At 47.9% G+C, this 19,969-nt stretch overlaps 1 protein-coding gene across 1 annotated transcript in view; it reads left to right on the top strand.

Moving 5' to 3' along the window:
• TMEM233 (transmembrane protein 233) overlaps nucleotides 1–6,664 on the top strand; it is a 34,684-nt gene extending 28,020 nt beyond the window's left edge. Inside the window, exon 2 of the mRNA XM_075534247.1 lies at nucleotides 6,524–6,664. Coding sequence (XP_075390362.1) covers nucleotides 6,524–6,664 — 141 coding nt within the window. The remainder of the gene's footprint in view (nucleotides 1–6,523) is intronic.
• Nucleotides 6,665–19,969: the final 13,305 nt, after the last annotated feature.

Below are 19,969 nucleotides of genomic sequence, written 5' to 3'. Positions count from 1 at the left end.
GCAACAAACAACAACCAACATCATTTGGTCAAAGGCCAGAGTCTTGGACAAAGAACAAAGGTTGACTGAAAAAGAGATGCCTGCTAGCCAAACACAAGCCAAAGTCATTCATGGGACAAGTGTGCCATGAGCAAGGTCACCAAGCTCCACATTAGGCAGGGTGATGAAAAAAAAAACCAGCATCTTCCTCACAAGATTAGTGTCTCCACAAAGAAGCTGCTCTGCACTCAGGCAGACACAAAGGTGGGAATTAGACCAAGACCTGCGGGAAATGTTCCTGGTTTCTTAATACTTAAGGAATCACGACTGGACAGCAAGATCCCGTTTCCCGTGGTTTATTAGGGTGAAAACTGCTGGCTCCTTCTCTGATGACAGCGTGCGAGGTGCTCAGCTGCAACAGAAGCAGGACAGTGTGGCCATTTCCCCGTCGGGGGGCGGGGGAGGAGGGGAACCAAGCAGCAAAGGCACCAAGCCACTGACAAGCACTACCTCTGGGAGGAGGGTGGCAGGAAGAAGTTACTGTCATCTGCTGGCAGTTGCAGTGTTCGAATGCTTTACATGCTCGTGAGTTACATTTTTCATATTAGCAAAAGCTATGCTCATGTAAATTATAGTTAAGTTGTCCTTGTTTCTTCTAGTTCTTCCAAAATAGAGTGGATCGTTTGTTTTCCAAGCTCTTCAGAAAAACATTTGTAAACCAGACCATTTTCTCTCAAACCCATTCCTGCCCCATTAGGCTGTTGCAGCTGCCAGGGGACATGAAGTGCAAAATTCCAGGTGGGAGATGGAGAAAATCACAGCCAATGAATTGGGCAGGAGGTGCAGTGGAGATGGGGGGTGGGGTGGGATTCCACCCCATGTGTTACATCTCCACCCTTAAGTTTCAGGCCAGGGAAGTCCTGCGTAAAATCGACAAGTTCTAGAGTCTTCCTCGAGCACCCTCCGTGTCACTGCATTTACCCAGCAGACTTGCGCACTGCAAACTCTCCCCCACAAACCGGGAAGGGCACTGGTCCCTAAGGAAGGCTTATAGAGGGTGCGAGTCCACACCTGCTTCCTAGGGAGGCTTTTCATTTGCTTTGAAGACTGGAGTCTCACACCCCGTTCCCGGAGAGATGAGGGTTTGCAAAGAGAAGGAGTCCTACATATTCTACCCGGCTGGCTTCAGCTGAGGAGAGTGCGTCAGGATTCCCTTGCTGCCTGCACCCAGTTTCTTGAGCCTGGGTCACTGGCGGGACTTAGGCGACATATGACAAGCATGCAGGAGACCAAGGGACCCCATCTCACCTGCACCAAACAACATGGCCCCAGTGGCAGTTCTCCCCACGCTCAGTCACTGCGGCTCAGGCCCGGAGTGGGCCTGCTGAGGGAAGGAGATGCTCACTGTCCCTCTGTCCATGGCAGCCTGGGGACAGCACCGCTGCCTTGAAAACTGCCCTGTCCAGGGTGGCACCATGGACTGTGGACCAGTGTGCAAGGGCCTGAGGGAGCATGGGATGAGGTAGAACAGGAGTTCATGGGTGGAATCCTAAGATCCTAGGAGTTCATCTTATTTTTTTTTTGCTATTTATTTATTTTAATTACTTTATTAGGGACTCTTACAACTCTTATAACATTCAATCCATCAGTTGTATCAAGCATTTTTGTACATATGTTCCCATCATCATTTCCAAAACATTTTCTGCTTAAGCCTATGGTATAAGTTCCTCTTTTCCCCTCCCTCCCACCCTCATGAATCCTTGATCAATTATATATTATTATTTTGCATCTTACACTGTCCGTTGTCTCCCTTTACCCACATTTGTTATTTGTTCCCTTTGGTGTGAGGTGGGAGCTATATATCCAACCTTGTGATGTATTCCCTCTTTCTCCCCCTGCCCCCTCCGTAACCATCCCCCTTCCCTCATGATATCGCTACTCCCACTACTATTCCTGAGGGGTTATCTGTCCTGAATTCCACGTGTCAGGAGCTCTTATCTTTGCCAATGTGTGTTCGCCGGTCTAGCCAGATTTGTAAGGTAGAACTGGGCCATGGCAGTGGGGGTGATGGTGGTGGTGGTGGTGGTGGTGGTGGTGTGTGTGTGTGTGTGTGTGTGTGTATTCAGGAACTAGAGGAATGATGTGTGTTTCGTTAGTGTTACACTGCACCTTGGTTGAATCATCCCTTTCTTATAACCCTTCTGTGGGGGGATATCCAATTGTCTACAGATAGGCTTTGGGTCTCCACTCCGACCCCTTCTCATTCGCATTAATATGATTGTTTATTTTGGGTCTTTTGATACTGATACCCAATCCTGTCAACACCTAATGATCACAGAGATTGCTGTGCTTCTTCATATGGGCTCATTTGCTTCCCTGCTGGGTGGCTGCTTGTTTAACTTCAAGCCTTTAAGACCCCAGACACTGTATTTTTTGATAGCTGACACCATCCACTCTCTTCACATTTGATTATGCACCTATTTTGTCTTCAGCAATCATGTCGGGAAGGTATCAAAGAGTGCCAGGTTATTAGAACAAAGTGTTATTGTGTTAAGGGAGGTCGTGAGTAGAGGTGTAAAGTCTGTCTACTATCTTAATACTTAAGATATAAAGATATGTACATTGCCCTCTATCCCTTTATATTTAACTATATTATAAATTAGTATATTTGCATATATACATGCTTATCGCTATACCTTTATAAATAACTTTTGCCTGTTTCTTTCCTCAATTTCCTTTCATCTTCCTTCTATCCAATTATCATGCTCATCCTCCATTCAACTCTCAGTAATTCCTCTCAGATACATTGCACTTGATTAAACCCCACCAGGCATTATAAATCCTCCTTGCCAACAATTTTAGATCTCTGTTGTTCCTTTATCCCTGGGTTTGTTGGCTCCCCACTCTCCCTCCCCGCCCCCTCCTCTCCCATGTACCCCGGAACTGGTCCCATTGTTTTCCTCTCAGGATTATTTGTCCTGCCTATCTTATATACACAGACATCAGGCAGAAGAAAAACATAACAGGAGGGAAAAAAGGATAGTTCCAGGTCTGTCTGTCGACCCTTAGGTATGTCTTCCAATCAAGCCTGATGAGGTGCCAAGCCCTGTCCCCCAAGTCAGAAGTCTATTTTCAGGATTCCTCGGGGACTTGGTTACTTTGCTCCCCTTGCTGCCCTGTTGCACTCACCCCGCTGTGCAAGGAGTAGACCAGGCACACTTTCCACAGTGTCTCCAGTGCTGTCCCTGTAGGGCTATGGGTCAGTGAGGGAACGTTGTCTCACAGTGAGGCCAGCCTTACAGTCCTCTTTGTGTGTTGGCTGCTCTGAGCAGGATGTCGTCCCCTGGGCTTGGTGAGCCATGATGAGGTTCTCTCTCTCTCCCTCTCTCTCTCTTCCTCCCTCCCCCTTAGTTCACTCCCATGTGGTCTGGATAGATCCATTTCTCCCCCCACCCCCCCACCCCCACTATATCTTCAGTGCTGTCCTCTGTATTGCCTTCATCTCAACTCAATTAGACGAACTGACACGGTGGCTGCACCAATGGACTCAAAGCAAGGAAATTTTGTACAATGGTACAGAGCCAGGCATGGAGTAACTAGGGGTCAGAACCAACTGCCAGGCACTAACAGCTGCAAGATTCTATGCAGTGATTCTGACCGGAAAGCTTGTAAAACAAAGGTTCTCAAACTCGCATTCCCATAGGTGGTGCTCTACCTAAGGGAGGAGACGGGTCATGTGTCATTCTGATAAGTGGCTCACGTACACTGCAGCACACCAAGCATTTCAACCTGAAGAAAAACCTGAGGATACGCAGGACAAACTAACACGTACTGAGCATATCATGTGTGCTAGACAACACTGGCCACTTTCCGTGCCTCAACTCACAGGATCGTCTGGTGTGAAATGGGGTTGTTACTATTTACTCAGCTCACCTAGGAGGACAGTGAGGCTCACAGAGAGCTAGCCTGCCTCCTCTCTGACCGCTAGTAAGGAGATAGAATCTGATAAAAAAAAAAAGAGCCAGCCTGCCTTCTCTCTGACTGCTAGTAAGGAGATAGAATCTGAAAAAAGAGAGCCAGCCTGCCTCCTCTCTGACTGCTAGTAAGGAGATAGAATCTGAATCCAGGCTTCTCTGGATTTGAAGTCCACGCTCGGTTGCTTCCTTCCTGCGGGTAATGTTTCAGAGGGAGAGCACCTTGACCTTTGAGCATATCGCCGATAGCGGCATGACCAGAGGCTTTTAATCCTATGAAGCGTTTAAAAAGTACTGCTGCCCGGTTCCCACACCAAGCACATCAGAATCTCTTCTGGATGGGCCCAGCTATCAGGATTTTCTTTTCTTAACTACCCGTGTGATTCTAATGTGCGGTCAGGGTGGACAGTTCCAGAATTTGAGACTGAATTCTGGAACTCACCTAGCTGGAAGTCTCTCGAGGCCCTGTAAGTTTCAGCTCCACCACTGACACAAGTACCTGGAAGCAAGTCCGCTAGTTGCTGAGTCTCTCAGCTTGTTGCTTCCTATGGTGGCCTCTATCCAAGAATTAATGGAAGGTTCCGGAAGCGAAAGTTCTGTGGTATACTGGGTGCTGCCCTGCCCTGTAATTGTCAGCATTTGCTTAATATTCCTTAATTGTGCAGGAAGAGGCATGATGATTATTGAAGACTGTGCTGGGAGGATCAATAAAGGTTCCAGAATCACTGTGCACAGTGCTCATTGAGTCCCTTTGTACCTGACCTGTGTGCATTATTCCAGCCCTATCTAGACTACAGGAGCGCTCAGTTTGGGCAGTTCCTAGTAGCAGGAAGGCAAGAGTGGGCTTGAGGATCAGGGAAAGGGTTATCCTGGGCTATATCCTGGGAAAGTTCACCACACCTCCTGGAGCTCATGTGCCTGTAGGAAACCAGACATGCCTCTTCCTGCATCAGCCCGACCTGCCATGGCTTGTCCAAAGTCCTTGCAACAGGACACGATTTTGGATCTTGAACAAGTTTGGCATAGGCCTAGGATCAGGAAGAAGGCTGTGCCTGGTCAAATATTAATTCGGAAGCTGCTGGCAGGTACAGAAATCTGGAGAGATGCTGAGAAGGGACCAGGAGGGCATGACATCCAAGATGGTAAATCTAGAGAGAGTCACTGGATGAATGCTTCCTTGGGGGGTAGGGCAGGGCAGGTTGGCAGGAAATGGGGAGCTAATAATGACGAATACAAGAATGAAGAAATTATCTAACACTCATTGTGGTGATGACTGTACAACTCTCCTTGCGGTGACTGAACTACTGGATTGTATGATACGTGGCTTATATGCCAATAAAACTGTTGGGGGGAAAAGAAGAAACCCTACAGGGAGCACAGCTCTACTGTGACACCCAGGGGTCACTAGGAGTCTGAAGGAACTGGACGGAAACTGGTTACTGGTTCAAGACTCACCGTGAGTTCCAGTTTAATGTCAACCTCAGCTGGGCATAAATGTGAAACAGGGACTTACCTCCTTCTATTACAGGGGTGTGAGAACGCTGACTGTAAAGCTTCCAGTCACTCATGTTTTAGGCCTTGTGAGGTAAATGGTCACTGTTATCATATAAAACCAACCCTAACCCAGTCCGCTGCCATTGAGTCCACTCTGACTCATAGAACCTTCTGGGACAGGGGAGAAACGCCCCTTTGGGTGTTCAAGGCAATAAATATTTACAGGTACAGAAATGCTCATCTTTCTTCCTTGGAGAAAATGGTGGGTTTGAACCACTGACCTACAGGTTAGCAGTCCAATGTATAACCCACTGCTCCAGTAGCCAATACTTAACCAAGTGAGCATGGCTGTTTTCCAAGCAAACTATGTATAAACATAGGTCATCGTGAAATATCCATTCATCCTTTTATTCTACTAATCCTCATCAGACATTTTCTATTCGACAAGTACTACATTAATATATTATGCTAATGAGGATCCCTGTCCGTGGTACTTAGACGCTAATGGGAGAGAGAAAATCAGTGACCCGTGTGCTAGGGCGAATGCATAAGAAGCAGTGGCTCACTGGTGGAATTCTCATGCTTCACAAAGGACGGCCTCGCGTGCTATCACCATCTGTCAGCAGAGGTTTGCATGCAACTTGTCCTGGTGCTCAACAGGTCTGAGCAGTGCGTGCAAACTAAGACGGGCTAGGGAAAAGAGGCCTGGTTATCTACTTTTAAAATTCAGCCAATGAAAACCCTATGGATCAAAATGGTCCTATCCATAGCCAATCATGGGATGGCATAGGACCAGGCTGTATTTCATCCTATTGTGCATGGGGTTTCCATGTTACCTTGAAGACAGCTAACAGCAACAATGGCAAATGCTACAGAGTAATTAGGAAATAAAGGAGTTCCGAGAACACTCCCTGGAGCAGATGTTACTTTGATGTGTTTCCTGCTCAGACGCTTGACAAGAGGAAGGCTGAGATCCCAGGGGCCTCCTTGAGCCCTCTCACTGGGGCAGCCTGAGAAGCTTTAGACTTTCCTTGTGTGTTGTCTGCCATCATCAGCTCTTCTCTTGTGCCCCACAGTCTCTGAACAGCTACAACGATGGAGATGTGGAAGGATCCAAGAGGCTCGGGCGCAATGCAAAGTGGGTGGCCATCGCCTCCATCATCATCGGCCTCCTCATCATCGCCATCACTTGTGTAGTGCACTTCACGAAGCAGTGAGTAGGCTCCTCACATGCCTCCCACCGTAGCGTGCCATCTCGGCAAGGGCCATTGGGCCCTGTTAGGAGAAGCTACATGGTGCTCGGGAACCACCACAGGCAAAGGGTTTTCCCACCTTTTCTTCCACGTTATATGGGCCAGCCATACAGTGTGGTCAGCAGAAGTTTTCTCCACACTGTCCTTCCAGGTTTCAGGCCTTTGGAAGTGCCACCATCCTGTAACTGCTTTATATAGATTAGGGGTCAACCAACTTTTTGAGTACAGATCCAAACAGTGAATTTTTAAGGTCTGGTGGGATGAAGGAGGAAGAGGACACCCGTCAGCCATCCAGATCAGCTGACCCAACCTTGGCAGCCAAGAAGGGAGCAGATGTCACAGCCAGACCAATATCTGATTAAACAGCCAGGTCCAAAGGAAACCAATGGCTGCTGGGTGGAAGGTCCAAATAGGTGTCATGGGAGGAATTAAGCAGGGGTTTTGTCCAAAGAGAAGAGAAAGGGACACTGAAATATCAAAGAAAACTCTAGGTTTTGTGCTTGAAAGATGGTAATGTCTGGTGCTGGCCAGCAAGGAGGCAGATAGCTGGTGAATTAATGTGAACACAAGCTACTTGACTCTTTAAAGGAAGAATACATGCTTGTAAGACATCTGTGGTGGCACAGAGAGTTAGGTTCTTGACTCTTAACCCAAAGGCTGGCAGTTCAAGCCCACTCTGGGATACCCTGGATGACAGGCCTAAAGATTTGCTTCCAAAGGACCAAGTCCCTGGGGAGCAGTCCTCCCCTGCACACATGGGATTGCCTTGAGTCAGAAGCAACTCAACCACATCTAACAACAACAAATGTGTGTGAGGGGGGGAGGGGGGGTGCAGTGATTATGCAGGCTCTGGCCTCAGAATACTGAGCTCAAGCCCCCTCTACCACTTACTCACTAAGAGAGCATCCATCTATTGCTTAGCCTCCCAAAACCTCAGGTGACACCGGTGGAAACTGAACATTCTGATTATACCCATTTCACAAAGCTACTATGAAGACCAGTGCTCCTCAGTGAGCATTTAAAAACACAAACCCTTTCCTCACACAGCCATCACAATTGTGACCAACATAATTGAGCTGGATCCTCAGAATTTAAACCACGAAGCCATTAAAAAGGGTTCAAGGCCACATGGAAAGACCAGTATTCCCAAGGGATGAGGCCAAGGCCTGGCCTAGCTCCTAAAGACACAAGAAAGCACATACTGTAATAATAGCAGGGGACACTGCCATCAAGTAAATTATGACTCATACGGACCCTAGATAGGGTTTCTGAGGCTTTGTCTTCACAGGAGCAAAAAGCCCATCTTTCTCCCGCCCAGTGGGTTCTAAACCTGTGCTTAGCAGCCCAACATGTAGCCTTAGACTACACGAGGGCTCCCGACACTCACCGTGTGGCTAGGTACCATCAAGTGGTTCTGACCCACAGCCCCCTCTGTAAAACAGAACGAAACACTGCCCAGTCCTGCGCCGTCCTCACAATTGTTCTTGTGCTGGAGCCCATTGTTGCAGTCACGGGTCAATCCATCTTGTCCAGGGTCTTCTTCCTTTTTGCTGTCCCACTATTTGTATGTGAGGTGAAGGTTCGCCATCCTAGCCTCTCCGGAGCATTCTGCCTGTCTTTCTTCCAAGATAGACCTGTTTGTTCCTCTGGCAGTCCGTGGTACTCCCGCTGTGTGGCGTCACCTCCATAATTTGAAGGCATCAATTCTTCAGTCTTCCTTATTCAATGTTCAACTTGCACATGCATGTGGGAAAATGGAATATACCACGGCTTGCGGTCAGGTGCACCTTAGTTCTCAAAGTAACTTCTCCTTGATTTTCAACACTTTAAAGAGATTTTGTGCAGCAGATTTACCCAATGAAATGCATCATTTGATCTGACTAGTTTCCTTGAACACTGATAGTATACCCAAGTAAGATGAAATCCTTCACAACTTCAAGGACTGAACCTGATCTAGGCCTTACAGTATGCCAGGCACTAATCTGGGCTCTTTACATGAATTAGCACATCGAATTCTTTTTCTTTTAATCATTTTATTGGGGGCTCATACAACTCTTATCACAATCCATACATACATCCATTGTGTCAAGCACAACTGTTGCCATCATAATTCTCAAACATTTGCTCTCCACTTGAGCCCTTGGCATCAGTTCCTCATTCCCACCCCCCTCCCCACTCCTTCATGAACCCTTGGTAATTTATAAATTATTATTTTGTCATATTTTACCCACTTTTCCATTGTCCATTCCCCAGGAAGGAGGTCACATGTTGATCCTTGTAATCAGTTCCCCCTTTCTACCCCACCCTCCCTCTATCCACCCGGTATTGCCACTCTCACCACTGGTCCTGAAGGAATCATCTGTCCTGGATTCCCTGTGTTTCTGGTTTCTATCTGTACCAGTGTATATCCTCTGATCTAGCCATATTTGTAAGGTATAATTGGGATCATGATAGTAGGGTGGGAGGTAGCATTTAGGAACTAGAGGAAAGTTGTTTCATCGTTGCTACACTGCACCGACTGGCTTGTCTCCTCCCCATTATCCATCTGTAAGGGGATGTCCAGTTGCCTACAGATGGGTCTTGGGTCCCCAATCTGTACTCCCCCTCATTCACAATGATTTGATTTTTCGTTCTGATGATACCTGATCCCTTTGACACCTCATGATCACACAGGCTGGTGTGCTTCTTCCATGTGGGCTTTGATGCATCTCTGCTAGATGGCTGCTTGTTTATCTTCAAGCCTTTTAAGACCCCAGACTCTATATCCTTTGATAGCCAGGGACCATCAGCTTTCTTCACCAATTTTGCTTATGCATCCATTTGTCTTCAGTGATCATTATCAGGAAGGTAAGCACACAATGATATGATTTTTTGTTCTTTAATGCCTGATAACTAATCCCTTCGGCACCTCGTGATCACACAAACTGGTGTGCTTCTTCCAAGCACATCAAATTCTTGCAGCAATCCAATGAGGTAGCTATTATTCCCACTTCACAGAAAAGGGAACCAAGACTCAGAAAGGTGATGTTACCTAAGGGCTCCCAACTAGTTATCCTTAGAAAAACCAAACTCATTGTCACCGAGTTGATTTCAATTCATAGTGACTCTATAGGACAAAGTAGATCTGTCCCTTTGGGTTTCTGAGACTGTAACTTTCAGTGGTGTAGAAAGCCTCATCTTTCCCTAAGTTAGTGTTAGGGGTGGGGTTTATATGTAGGCTCATCTAGCTCTGAAGTCAATGTTCTTTTGTTCTTTCTTTTATGGTATATAATTATTTTAATGTTGTTTCAGTTCCAAATATTTTTTAAACATTGTATTAGGAGCTCTTACAGATATATTATAATCCATACTTCCATTAGATCAAGCATAGCTATACAATTGCTGCCATTTTCATTCTCAATGCATTCTTTCTTCTTGAGCCCCTTGGTATCAGAGCTCACCTTTATACCCTCCCTCCCCCACCCTACCACCTCCTGAACCCTTATTATATATTATCATTTTTTGCCATAATTTACACCATCCAGTGTATCCATTCACCTAAAATTCTGATGTTCATTTCCCTCAAGTGGGATTATACAGTCATCATTGCTATCAGCTCCTCCTTTCCACCTTCCCCCTCCCCCGTTTTCCCATATCCTCAGGGAATCATTACTCCCCTTACTGTTTCTGAGGGAATTTTCTATCTTGGATTCCATGCATTGAAAGATATTGATTGTACCAATGTGCATACGCAGGTCTAGCATGATTAGTGAGGTAAAACTAAGGCCATAACAGTGTTCTTCATCCCAATGCCGCAGGGCTGCCTCTACACCAGTGTGCCACTTCTAGGATACCATGTAATCAAGGCCAGTAGGTGGCGTTCATCTGTGGGTAAAACCAACCAACCAATCCATGGCTACAGATTGATTCTGGGTCATAGGGAAGCTGTGGAGGGTTTGAGAGGCTGTAAGTCTATATAAGACCAGTCAGCCTTATCTTTTCTCCCAAGGAGTGTCTAGTGGATTTGAACTGTCTGATCCTCACCTGACTGCGCTACCAGGACTCCTCTGGCTAACGTCAGAATGGTTTTAAATGAAGGTAATGTAACGTTTCAATGTAAAGAAAGGTATGATGAGTCCGGGTTACACAGCCAAAGGGCTACAGGGAGCAAGCAGGGAATCTGCAGGCAGGAAGCAGCCTGATTTAGGACAGCAGGGAGCAGTGGAGACAATGGTGAACCGGAGGTGGGTGCACTGTTAGCACTCAGAGGACAGGCTTTATGAGCATCACCTTTCAAAGGAAGGGAGTGAGCTCCATCCTTACATGAAAGCTCCTGAGGTTTATGTGGCAGCGACCAGTTCCCAGTACCGAAGTAAAGACCAACCCACAAACCCCACAGCGTCAGCCTGGGCAGTGACTACCTCAGAGTCACTGGGGAACACTGGGCTTTCAAGCAATAGTTTGCCATGAGAACACCACCCAAGATGTTTTCCAAGGGACCCAGAAGTCTTCGCATATGCACGAGGGGAGAGGGGGGTATCAAAAAGCCCATGGAAAACTGAATTGAAAGATAATGGGATTTTCCCAGGAACTCTTTGTGGCCCTCTTCATGTATGACCTTGCCCATTATTAAGCGAAGTGCTTCGCCCCAGAAGGATTATGTAGGTGTGCTCACTCCTCTTAAGAGGCAGTGTTCCCAGTGGTTACAGCCCCACCCTCAGTGCTAGCTCTCACTCACTGCCATGGCATCAATGCTGACTCAGACTGACCCACCCCCACTCCCAGGGGTGTCTGAGACTGTCACTGTTGACGGGAGTAGAAAGCCCAGTGCTTTCTCGAAGAAACGCTAGTGGTTTCAACTGACAACCATGCGGATCACAGCCCAAAACATAACCACTACACCACCAGGGCTCCCCTTACAGTGCCAGCTTTACCAGGATTCAAATCCAAGCTCAACCACCTGGACCATCTGAGTAAGTCCTTGAGTTCTCTGTACCTCAGGTGCCCAATCTGTAAAATGAGGATGATAATTTATCATCCTTTTTAAAATCATTTTATTGGGGGCTCATACAGCTCTTATCACAATCCATCCATCCATCCATTGTGTCAAGCACAATTATACATATGTTGCCATCATCATTCTCAAAACATTCTACCTAAGCCCTTGGTATCAGCTCCTCCCCCGCCCCCTGCCCCGCACCCCATCCATCATTCTTATGCTCACATTTCTACTAAATACCTTCTCCACCAGGTTATCGATGAAAACACACGGTTTCCCACCATTAGAATCCTGGAGAAACTCAAGTGTAAAGGCTTTGTTGTGTGCTCTGTGGGCGTGTGAAGGAGAGAGAGTAAGAGGGAGAGAAAGGCACTAGCTAATGCTATCCATTAAAACCAATAACCAAAAGGCCACTTTCTCAGAAATCCTTGAACGAGCTCCCTGGATGAACTGAATGATGATGTGGAACTCCTAGGAAGCCTTGGCGGCACTGTGAGTTAAGCACTGGGCTACTACCTGAAAAGTTGGCAGTTCAAACCCGCCAGCTACTCCACAGGAGAAAGATGAGGCTGTCAGTTCCCCCTGAAGATTTACAAACTGGGAAACCTTGTGTAGGCTGGTTAGGAGTCAGAACAAATTGGATGGCTGGGGGTTTAGTTTGGATTGGGGTGGAACCACTATGAGAAGTTCAGGCCAGTGGGCTACAGAAGAAGAATCTGGGAGGTTTACAAGACAATCCAGCTTCCTATTCTCACTACTTCCCCTTTGGGGGTCCAGTTGCAGGGGGTCCACCAAGCAAAATGTCCTAGAACATCCCTGTCCTGCAAAGTCCCAAAGGAAGAGGGGACCGGTGGTACCATTAACAGACTGGTCCGTTTTCCTTTATATGAGCAAACACGGTGCCTTAACCTGTTATATCCAATCCAGTGTCAAGGAGAAAAGTAAGGTTACCGCAAGAGCAGATGTGCCCACATGGTGGCTCTTTTGTAGCAATTGGAAAAGCAGCACAAGGATTCCCCCACCCCCACCCCCCGAGCAGAGAAACTTGACTTTCAAGGAGGCCAAGGCAGAGAACGTGAGACACAGAGGCTAGACTATGTCTTGGGTTTCAAGTCATTGGAAAAGAATGAAAGAATGCCTTTTAAACACGTTTAATGCTTGTGAAGTTTCCTGTCTTAAAAAAATCCTTCATACTTATCAAGAAACTGCACCATACCTCATCTCCCCCAAATAATTAAAACACAAGTAGTCTTTGAGTACTCTTGGATCATGACAATCTTACACCCAAGTTCATAAAAATGCCTCATCATTCTCATTTTATATTTAGATGTACACCACAATGTAGATGCCGCAAAGACAGATGAGGTTTCAGGACATCAAATATTCAATGGCTTTGGGGAGAAGGCTGTGTTGACCAAGGACATGTGTTCTCATCAAAGAGGAATCCCATAGTCTCTCAAAGTCAGCAAATTCTCTGCCCTCATTTGCCAGAGAAAGTGGAGAAATTAATCACACCACCATTTAAATATAGTCATCTATTCATCAATCCTAATTTCTTAAGCCCCTGTAGGCTTTACTTTCTGCTGTTGCCTCGAGGATTCAAGCAAAGTTATTTTAGTCCTGGGTCTCAGAGCCCCCTGCAGGAGAAGCATCTGGGATGTTTGTAAAATCAGAACAAAATAAGAGGCAGGTTCCTGGGCCCAACTCAAGGCCCACTGACTCACCATCGCTGGAAGTGGGACCCTCAATGTGTATCTATTCAGATCTCCTCCAATCCCCAAAGCAATTCTTCCGTCTTCTAACATGATGAACCACTGTTCTAGCATTTTGTACTTGCTTGGCTGTGTGGGTAGGCTACCACAAAACAAGGCCTAGATTCTAAAATCAGTCCCTAGGATTCCTGGAGAGTCCCTATGTGCCTAACCCTCCCAGTTGCGACCCAGGAGTCTGAGTCTACCCGGAGACATAGCAGGAGAAAGGCCTGCCGTTCACCTTCTGACAAGTCCAGCTGGTGGGAACTGCAGCCTGGCTTTCCTCTGACATGCCTGGGTCCAAATCCACTCCAGGGCAGCTGCTAGGTTGCTTACAAAACCTGCTGGAGCTTCAGCCATTGCTGTCTCCCCCTACTCCCCAGAAACTTCTTTACACACCTCCCAAGCTCCCTTACCATAATCAGATCCATGGCCACACAGCTGACACTCTGACATTTCGTGGAACTTCTGTCGCAGAACCAATTGACACGACAACGCCTGGTGTGAGGGAGCCAGGCGTTCTCTACCAAACACATAGCAAAGGAGACTCCAATGACACCAGGGGTCTGGGGACACCACCTGACCTGGGGGTTTGGCTCTACTGTCAGGGAAAAGGACAAACCCTGAATATCAATCAGAATTCATCGTGGAAGCATCTCCCCGGAAGGGCACCATGATACAGGCTTGCACTGCAGGCTGATCAGCCAACCACAGCCAGCAGTCCACCCAGCACTGTGAAAGAGTGTCAGGTCCTGCGCTGAACACCGGCTGCAGGAGGTGCCGAATTCAGGGCTGAGCCACAGACGGAAGTGGGTTCATGCCCTCTTCTCTGGGTTCCAAGCACGGAGTAGAATGAAGGCAGGTATCTCCAGCTCTCTCTGAATAGCTCTTTTCTATGGAGCACGGACACACTTATGATGAAAATCCACCAAACTTAACATCTGAGTGGCTTTGTAGAGTAGATATCTAAGCAGCCAGGCAGTATCTACCACATTCGGAAAACTCTTGACAGTACTCAAACTGAAACCAAACCCACTGCCATCAGGTCGATTCCAACCCACAGAGACCCTACAGGACAGAACAGACCTGCCCCCACAGAATAGTTTCCAGTGCTGTAACTCTTTACCAAAGCACGTTGCCACCTCGCTCTCCAGGGAGCAGTTTGTGGGGCCGAACTGAGGACATAGTGCCTTCAGGGGACCTTCTCTTGCTAAGCGGAGTTTTCACATTCCAAGGTTTCCTTAAAGGAAAGAATTGTCTCTGCAAGAGGATTAACGGACTGTCTCCTGCTAACAGGCAGAGGGTTAGCAGAGATTAACTCCTTCCTCACTGGCAAAGGGTGTCTTGAAAAGCAGCTGAAATGGATCCTTCCTTGCCCGGCCTTGGAAGATCCTTCAGCAGTACTAGCGTTGGCCCCAAGGCAGAAGACAAGAAGTTGGCATTTTCTGCAAAAACAAAAGGCAGTCTGTGCTCCTCCTGAAAGAGTGGCCGGGGGAAGGCTCCCTGGGGATTGTCTCCTCCAGGTTATGTCTTCGGAGAGCTCCAGTGACTCCATGATGGAAAAATGGGGAAACGGTTCCTGTTTCTAGAAAGTGAGGAGAGTTTTCCCTTGATGACCCAGATACAAACAGGTACAAACAAGCCGCAATGACAAGGTTGTTTTTGTTTTTCTTTAGTAAGGACATAAACTGGTGGTGAACTGAAAATCATGTTCCAGCTCCCTGGTAACCAGGGGAACACTGATTGAAGCAACAAGGAGATACTGTTTTTCTGTTACAAGACTGAGACACAATTAAAAGAAGAGTGATGGCAAGCGAGGTTGGCAAGAGTATGACGAATGGGTTCTCACACTGTTGATGGGAGAGCGGACCTGGGCAGGGTTTTGAGAAGTCCATTTGGAAGTATTTATTAGACCTTAAAATCTATGTACAGGCCCTTGTGGCACAAGGTTAAGTAAGAGCTCAGCTGCTAGCTAGAAAATTGGTGATTTGCACCCACCACTGGCATCGTGGTTGAAAAGACCTGGCAATCTGGTCCCACACAAATTACAGTCTAAGAAACCCTGCGGGGTAGTTATGAATTCAAACCAACTTAACGGCACAAAAAACATCATTATTCACACATTCAGCACCCAACCAAATTGACCCCTTCAGGCTCCACCCGAAGAATTTTGAAACAGGTGCATTAAAGGAGATGTAGACGGGTTCTCCTGCCCTAGTTGTGCAGCAGAATCGCTGGAGGGAGCCTCAAAAACAATGCTCAGGTACTGCTGTGGACCAATTAAATTTGAATCTCTAGTAAAGAGAGAGCTGGACACTGTGTGGCATAAGCTTTCCGGGCGATTCTGATTGTGCAGCCAGGGTGGGGTGCCAGGATGTGGAAAGGTAACCACTGCAGCTAGGAGTCATTAGGGAACTGTCAGCAACCTAAATGCCCATCAGTAGAAAGAAAAATGGATAAATAACCCCCCAAAAAAAACCAAACGCACAGCCATCGAGTCAACTCTGTCTCACAGCGACTTTGTAGGGCAGAGTAGAACTGTCCTGCGGGTTCTGAGGCTGTAAATCTTGACGTGGACAAAAAGTCTCATCTTTCTCCTGAGGAGCTAAACTGCCAAAGTAGTGGTGAGCAACCCCATGCATAACCCATTACACCACCAGGGTCTTTATGGCTAAATAAGTAGTGGTTTCTTCATAGGGCAGACACTCTACTACGGTTTAAACCTTGAGAGGCCTCCCTAACGCTGGGCTTACAACAATCGGTTTGAACCAATTCCGCTCCATTCATTCAGTCCTGGCTGACACTGGAACATACCAGAATAGTTGGAATGTAGGGGGACTGAAACCTAACTGGAATGGAAAAAAAAATTATAGGGTTGAAGCCAGGTTGGAAACAAACTCCATCATAGAAAGCAAAGGCAGCACACACATTGCTTACCAACCAAGTCTCTTGATGGATGAGTCACAAGCAACTGTGCCCAACTCAAAGATGGCAGTCGACTGTGCGGTTTTGAACGTGTCTCTCACTCCAACTTCTGGCAATAAGGCTTCTGAAATGGCTCTTCTAAGTCTCCTGTTCCGGGGTTGGAATTTTTCCCATTCTGGTTAGCATTCCGTAGCCTCCATTTTTTAAGATGTTGATTTGATTCTGGTTCTCTTGGTCCCCTATGACTGGTTCAAAGCCGTGCTTTCCAAATCCCTGCATGATCTCGTGGCTGCCTCTTCTTCCTCCTCTCCCAGGTCTCTCCCTCTTTGAGCACAAGCACACTAAAGCACACTCCTGCCTCAGGGTCTCTGCCATGAACGTAGTCCATCCTGAGATGGCTTCCTCCCTCCCGTCTCTCCTTAAAGTGCTTACTGGCGCAGCACCTATGCAGAGAGGCTAGCACTAATCAGCTTCCCACTTACCCACCCCGGCACCCAACTTTTCTTCTTAGCAGTTAACACAAAAACCCAACAAAATCCACGGGCAAGTCAGTTCCCGCTCACAGCAATGCTGCAACCGTTCCTGACATCACACACGAGGGGGCTTCAAACAGTTCCGCACAGCTCCCTCTCTTTGGATTCCGAGTGAACATGAACAAGATCACCTTGAATATTTTGAAGCTTCCATGGTCAGGTTGGTTTCCTTTCCCGGGGGTGAAAACTCCAGATCACTTTATTTCTCTCTCAACTCAGAAGTGTACCATGCCACATTTAGAAGCTAGACTATCAGAGGTTCAATGGAAATGCCACTTCTAAGTGGAGTCCCTGAGGGGGGTGTAAACAGTTAATGCATTAGGATGTTTACTGGTTTCTGGTTCCAATCCACTGAGAGCCGCCTACAAAATAAAAAGGTGTGGGACCCCACTGCCCAATCTGGAGGACCGTTCTACTTAGACGCATGCGGAGTCACAAGCATGCGTCATGCCTGTGGGTTTTGACCTCTCCACAGCAAATCTTTTAAATAACCCACAAATCTTTTAAATAACCTGTATCTCCATTCTCTCGTCTATAAAATGGGGACGATAGCAAGATCTAACTCGCAGAGTTGTCGCGAGGTTTCCATTGGGTAAATAAAGCGAACACTCAATCGACAGCCTTCGAGTTGGTCTGCACATATATCAACCCTACAGGGCCAAGCCGGTATGACCAGAGTTTCCCAATCTTTGGGGGCGCAGACTGCCAGGTCTTTCTGCCTCCACGTGGCTAGCGGGTTAGATCTGCCCATCATTTTGCAGTGAGCAGCCCCACCCCCCACCCCCGCGCCATGACGATTCCGGTTTTACATGTGGTATTCACTCAGCTAGGAGCCCCAGTGGCTCTACGGGAGAAGGATATGGCTGTCTGCTCCCCTCAAGATTTACAGCCTTTGGGAGCCATGGGAGAGTTGGAACTCTGTCCTGCAGGCCTTTGGGGGCGGGAGAACTGGGTAAGGCACATTGTCCCATGTGACTGTTGGGACTCCCCTGCCCAGCGCATCTTTGGGGAATCGGTGAGTTGGTCCGTTCAATTTTACACTGGAGGACCTCTACGGCATGATCCACGTAGAAAGCCCATCGCACTCGCAGGGGGCTCCTTGCTGGGTGCCGCCCGACGCAGGGAGATGGGAAAGGGTATGCCCCGGCGCTAGGAACCTTGGGCAAGATGACCACGTGCTCACCGAGCATTTTGATGCCTCTTCGTCTCAGAAGGGGGAATGCCCATGGAGGGTGGGGTGGTTTGCGTATGCTCAGGCCAACAATAAGATTCCCTCCCATTCTTGTCTCATAGGACCGTTGTTGCTTATCACTGTTGCACTGAATAAATATAACCTCTCTTGATAATAGAGCTCTATATATTACCTCCCGAAGAAGGCGTCGGGGTCTCGTGAACAGGGTGTAGCGCCAGCGCTGTGGGCCCGTTTCCGGTCCTCGGGGCTCAAGTAAAAAAATCCTGCCCGCTCTCCCGGGTGCCCTGGAGCGGCTCCCGGCGCCGCCGCTGCGTGTCCTGACTGTCTGCTGTCTGTCCCCCACAGGATGTGAGGAGCCAGCTGTGGGCCGCGTGTGCGGAGGGGGCCTCGCCCTGAGGAGCGGCCCCTCGGCTTCGGAAGGCGACGCCTCCCCTCCAGGACTCTCCAGAGGCAGGTCCCTGGCAACTGAACTCAAAGCCCACCACGTGCGGGGAGACGGACCCACCGGCCCCAGTCGTGGCAGAGGCGGCGAGGACTCAACACTGGCCTCTGCGAGGGCTCGCCGCTCCCGTGGAGCTGCGCCTCCAGAAGCGAGCGCTGGGCCGTGGAAGCCGACTTCCGGTGACGTGGAGGCGGACTTCCGGCGACGGACTTCCGGCGACGGGAGCGGGTTGGGGCTCGCTGGCGTGGAGCGCACACCATCGGTTGCATGCTTCGAGTTGTCTCCAGTGGTTGGCTGTGCGGGTTTCATGGTTTCACAGCCTTCGGTAGCTGCTCCTCGGTCCACCCTTAGGGGTCACCAGGGGTCACCCCACGGAGGACCGGTTCTGGCCTTTGGTCTTGCTCCTCACGTTTCCTCGAGGCCCCTTGCTCTTACCCTCCCTCGGCCAACTAGACCACCCACCGCCTCACGTTTCATCTAGACACTAGGAATATATTTACTGGTCCATTCATTGTAGGCACGTGCATCTGGTCCCCATTTGTGGTGATAACGCTGGCTATTTATGGAATGTGCTTCAGCCCCCATCCAACGTTTCCCTTCTTCCGACTTTCTTTTTGGGTGCAAATTCTAAGAAGTTTCTTGGATCTTCCTGGATGCCATCTGGAAGTGTCACCCCTTAGATTTCTTTTCTGTCGAATGTAAACTGCCCCCAGAGAAATGCACTGGTTTAAACGACACCCTGTATTCTGCCTGCCCAAACACACTCACCACCCCACACCCGTGTTTCTCAAAGTGTGAGGTGTAGTCTGTACCACCGGTGGTGCAAGTAGCTCACACATGATTAAGGCACACTGACTCACAAAGACAGCTTTCCCAGTTTCTATTTTTCCAATCCTGATCACAGGCAGGAGGAGGTCTCTGCTCTGTACTAGGAAACCTGTAACCCCTTTCTATACGATGGACCCTTGCCCCTAGTAGCAAAGAAAAGGCGGACCTTGGGTTCACACAGCCTTCCACCCATATAAGGCTTAATAACAGTTTTGTTTTCATTTTTATTCATGAATTGCCATTTATGGATTCCTACTTTGAGATAGGTTCCTTTTTTTTCTCTCAAATAAATGTATTTAAGAAAAATATCAAATGACTGACACAAAAATAATAGGTACATATGACAAGGATCATTCAAAAAACTAGTATTAGGAACACCATGATAACTGGGCCAATTTTTTTTCCCAGCAAAAGCGAAGTTAGCATATTCTAGTTAGATGAGAAAGAAGCTGAGCTGGGCAGATATCTGATGTCTAATCCCCCTTTTCCAAATAACTAGCTCTGCAAGCAGATTTTAGGCAAGTTTCTCAGCCTCTCGGTGCCTCAAATTTCTTCATCTGGAACATGGACATAAGAAAGCCCACCTAATTACCTCAGGTATTATGAGAATTAATTGCCAT

The sequence above is a fragment of the Tenrec ecaudatus genome, chromosome 16, assembly GCF_050624435.1.
Source record: "Tenrec ecaudatus isolate mTenEca1 chromosome 16, mTenEca1.hap1, whole genome shotgun sequence".
Classification (NCBI taxonomy): domain Eukaryota; kingdom Metazoa; phylum Chordata; class Mammalia; order Afrosoricida; family Tenrecidae; genus Tenrec; species Tenrec ecaudatus.
Note: the sequence above shows the minus strand (reverse complement) of the source record. Positions and strands in the feature narration are given on the sequence as shown.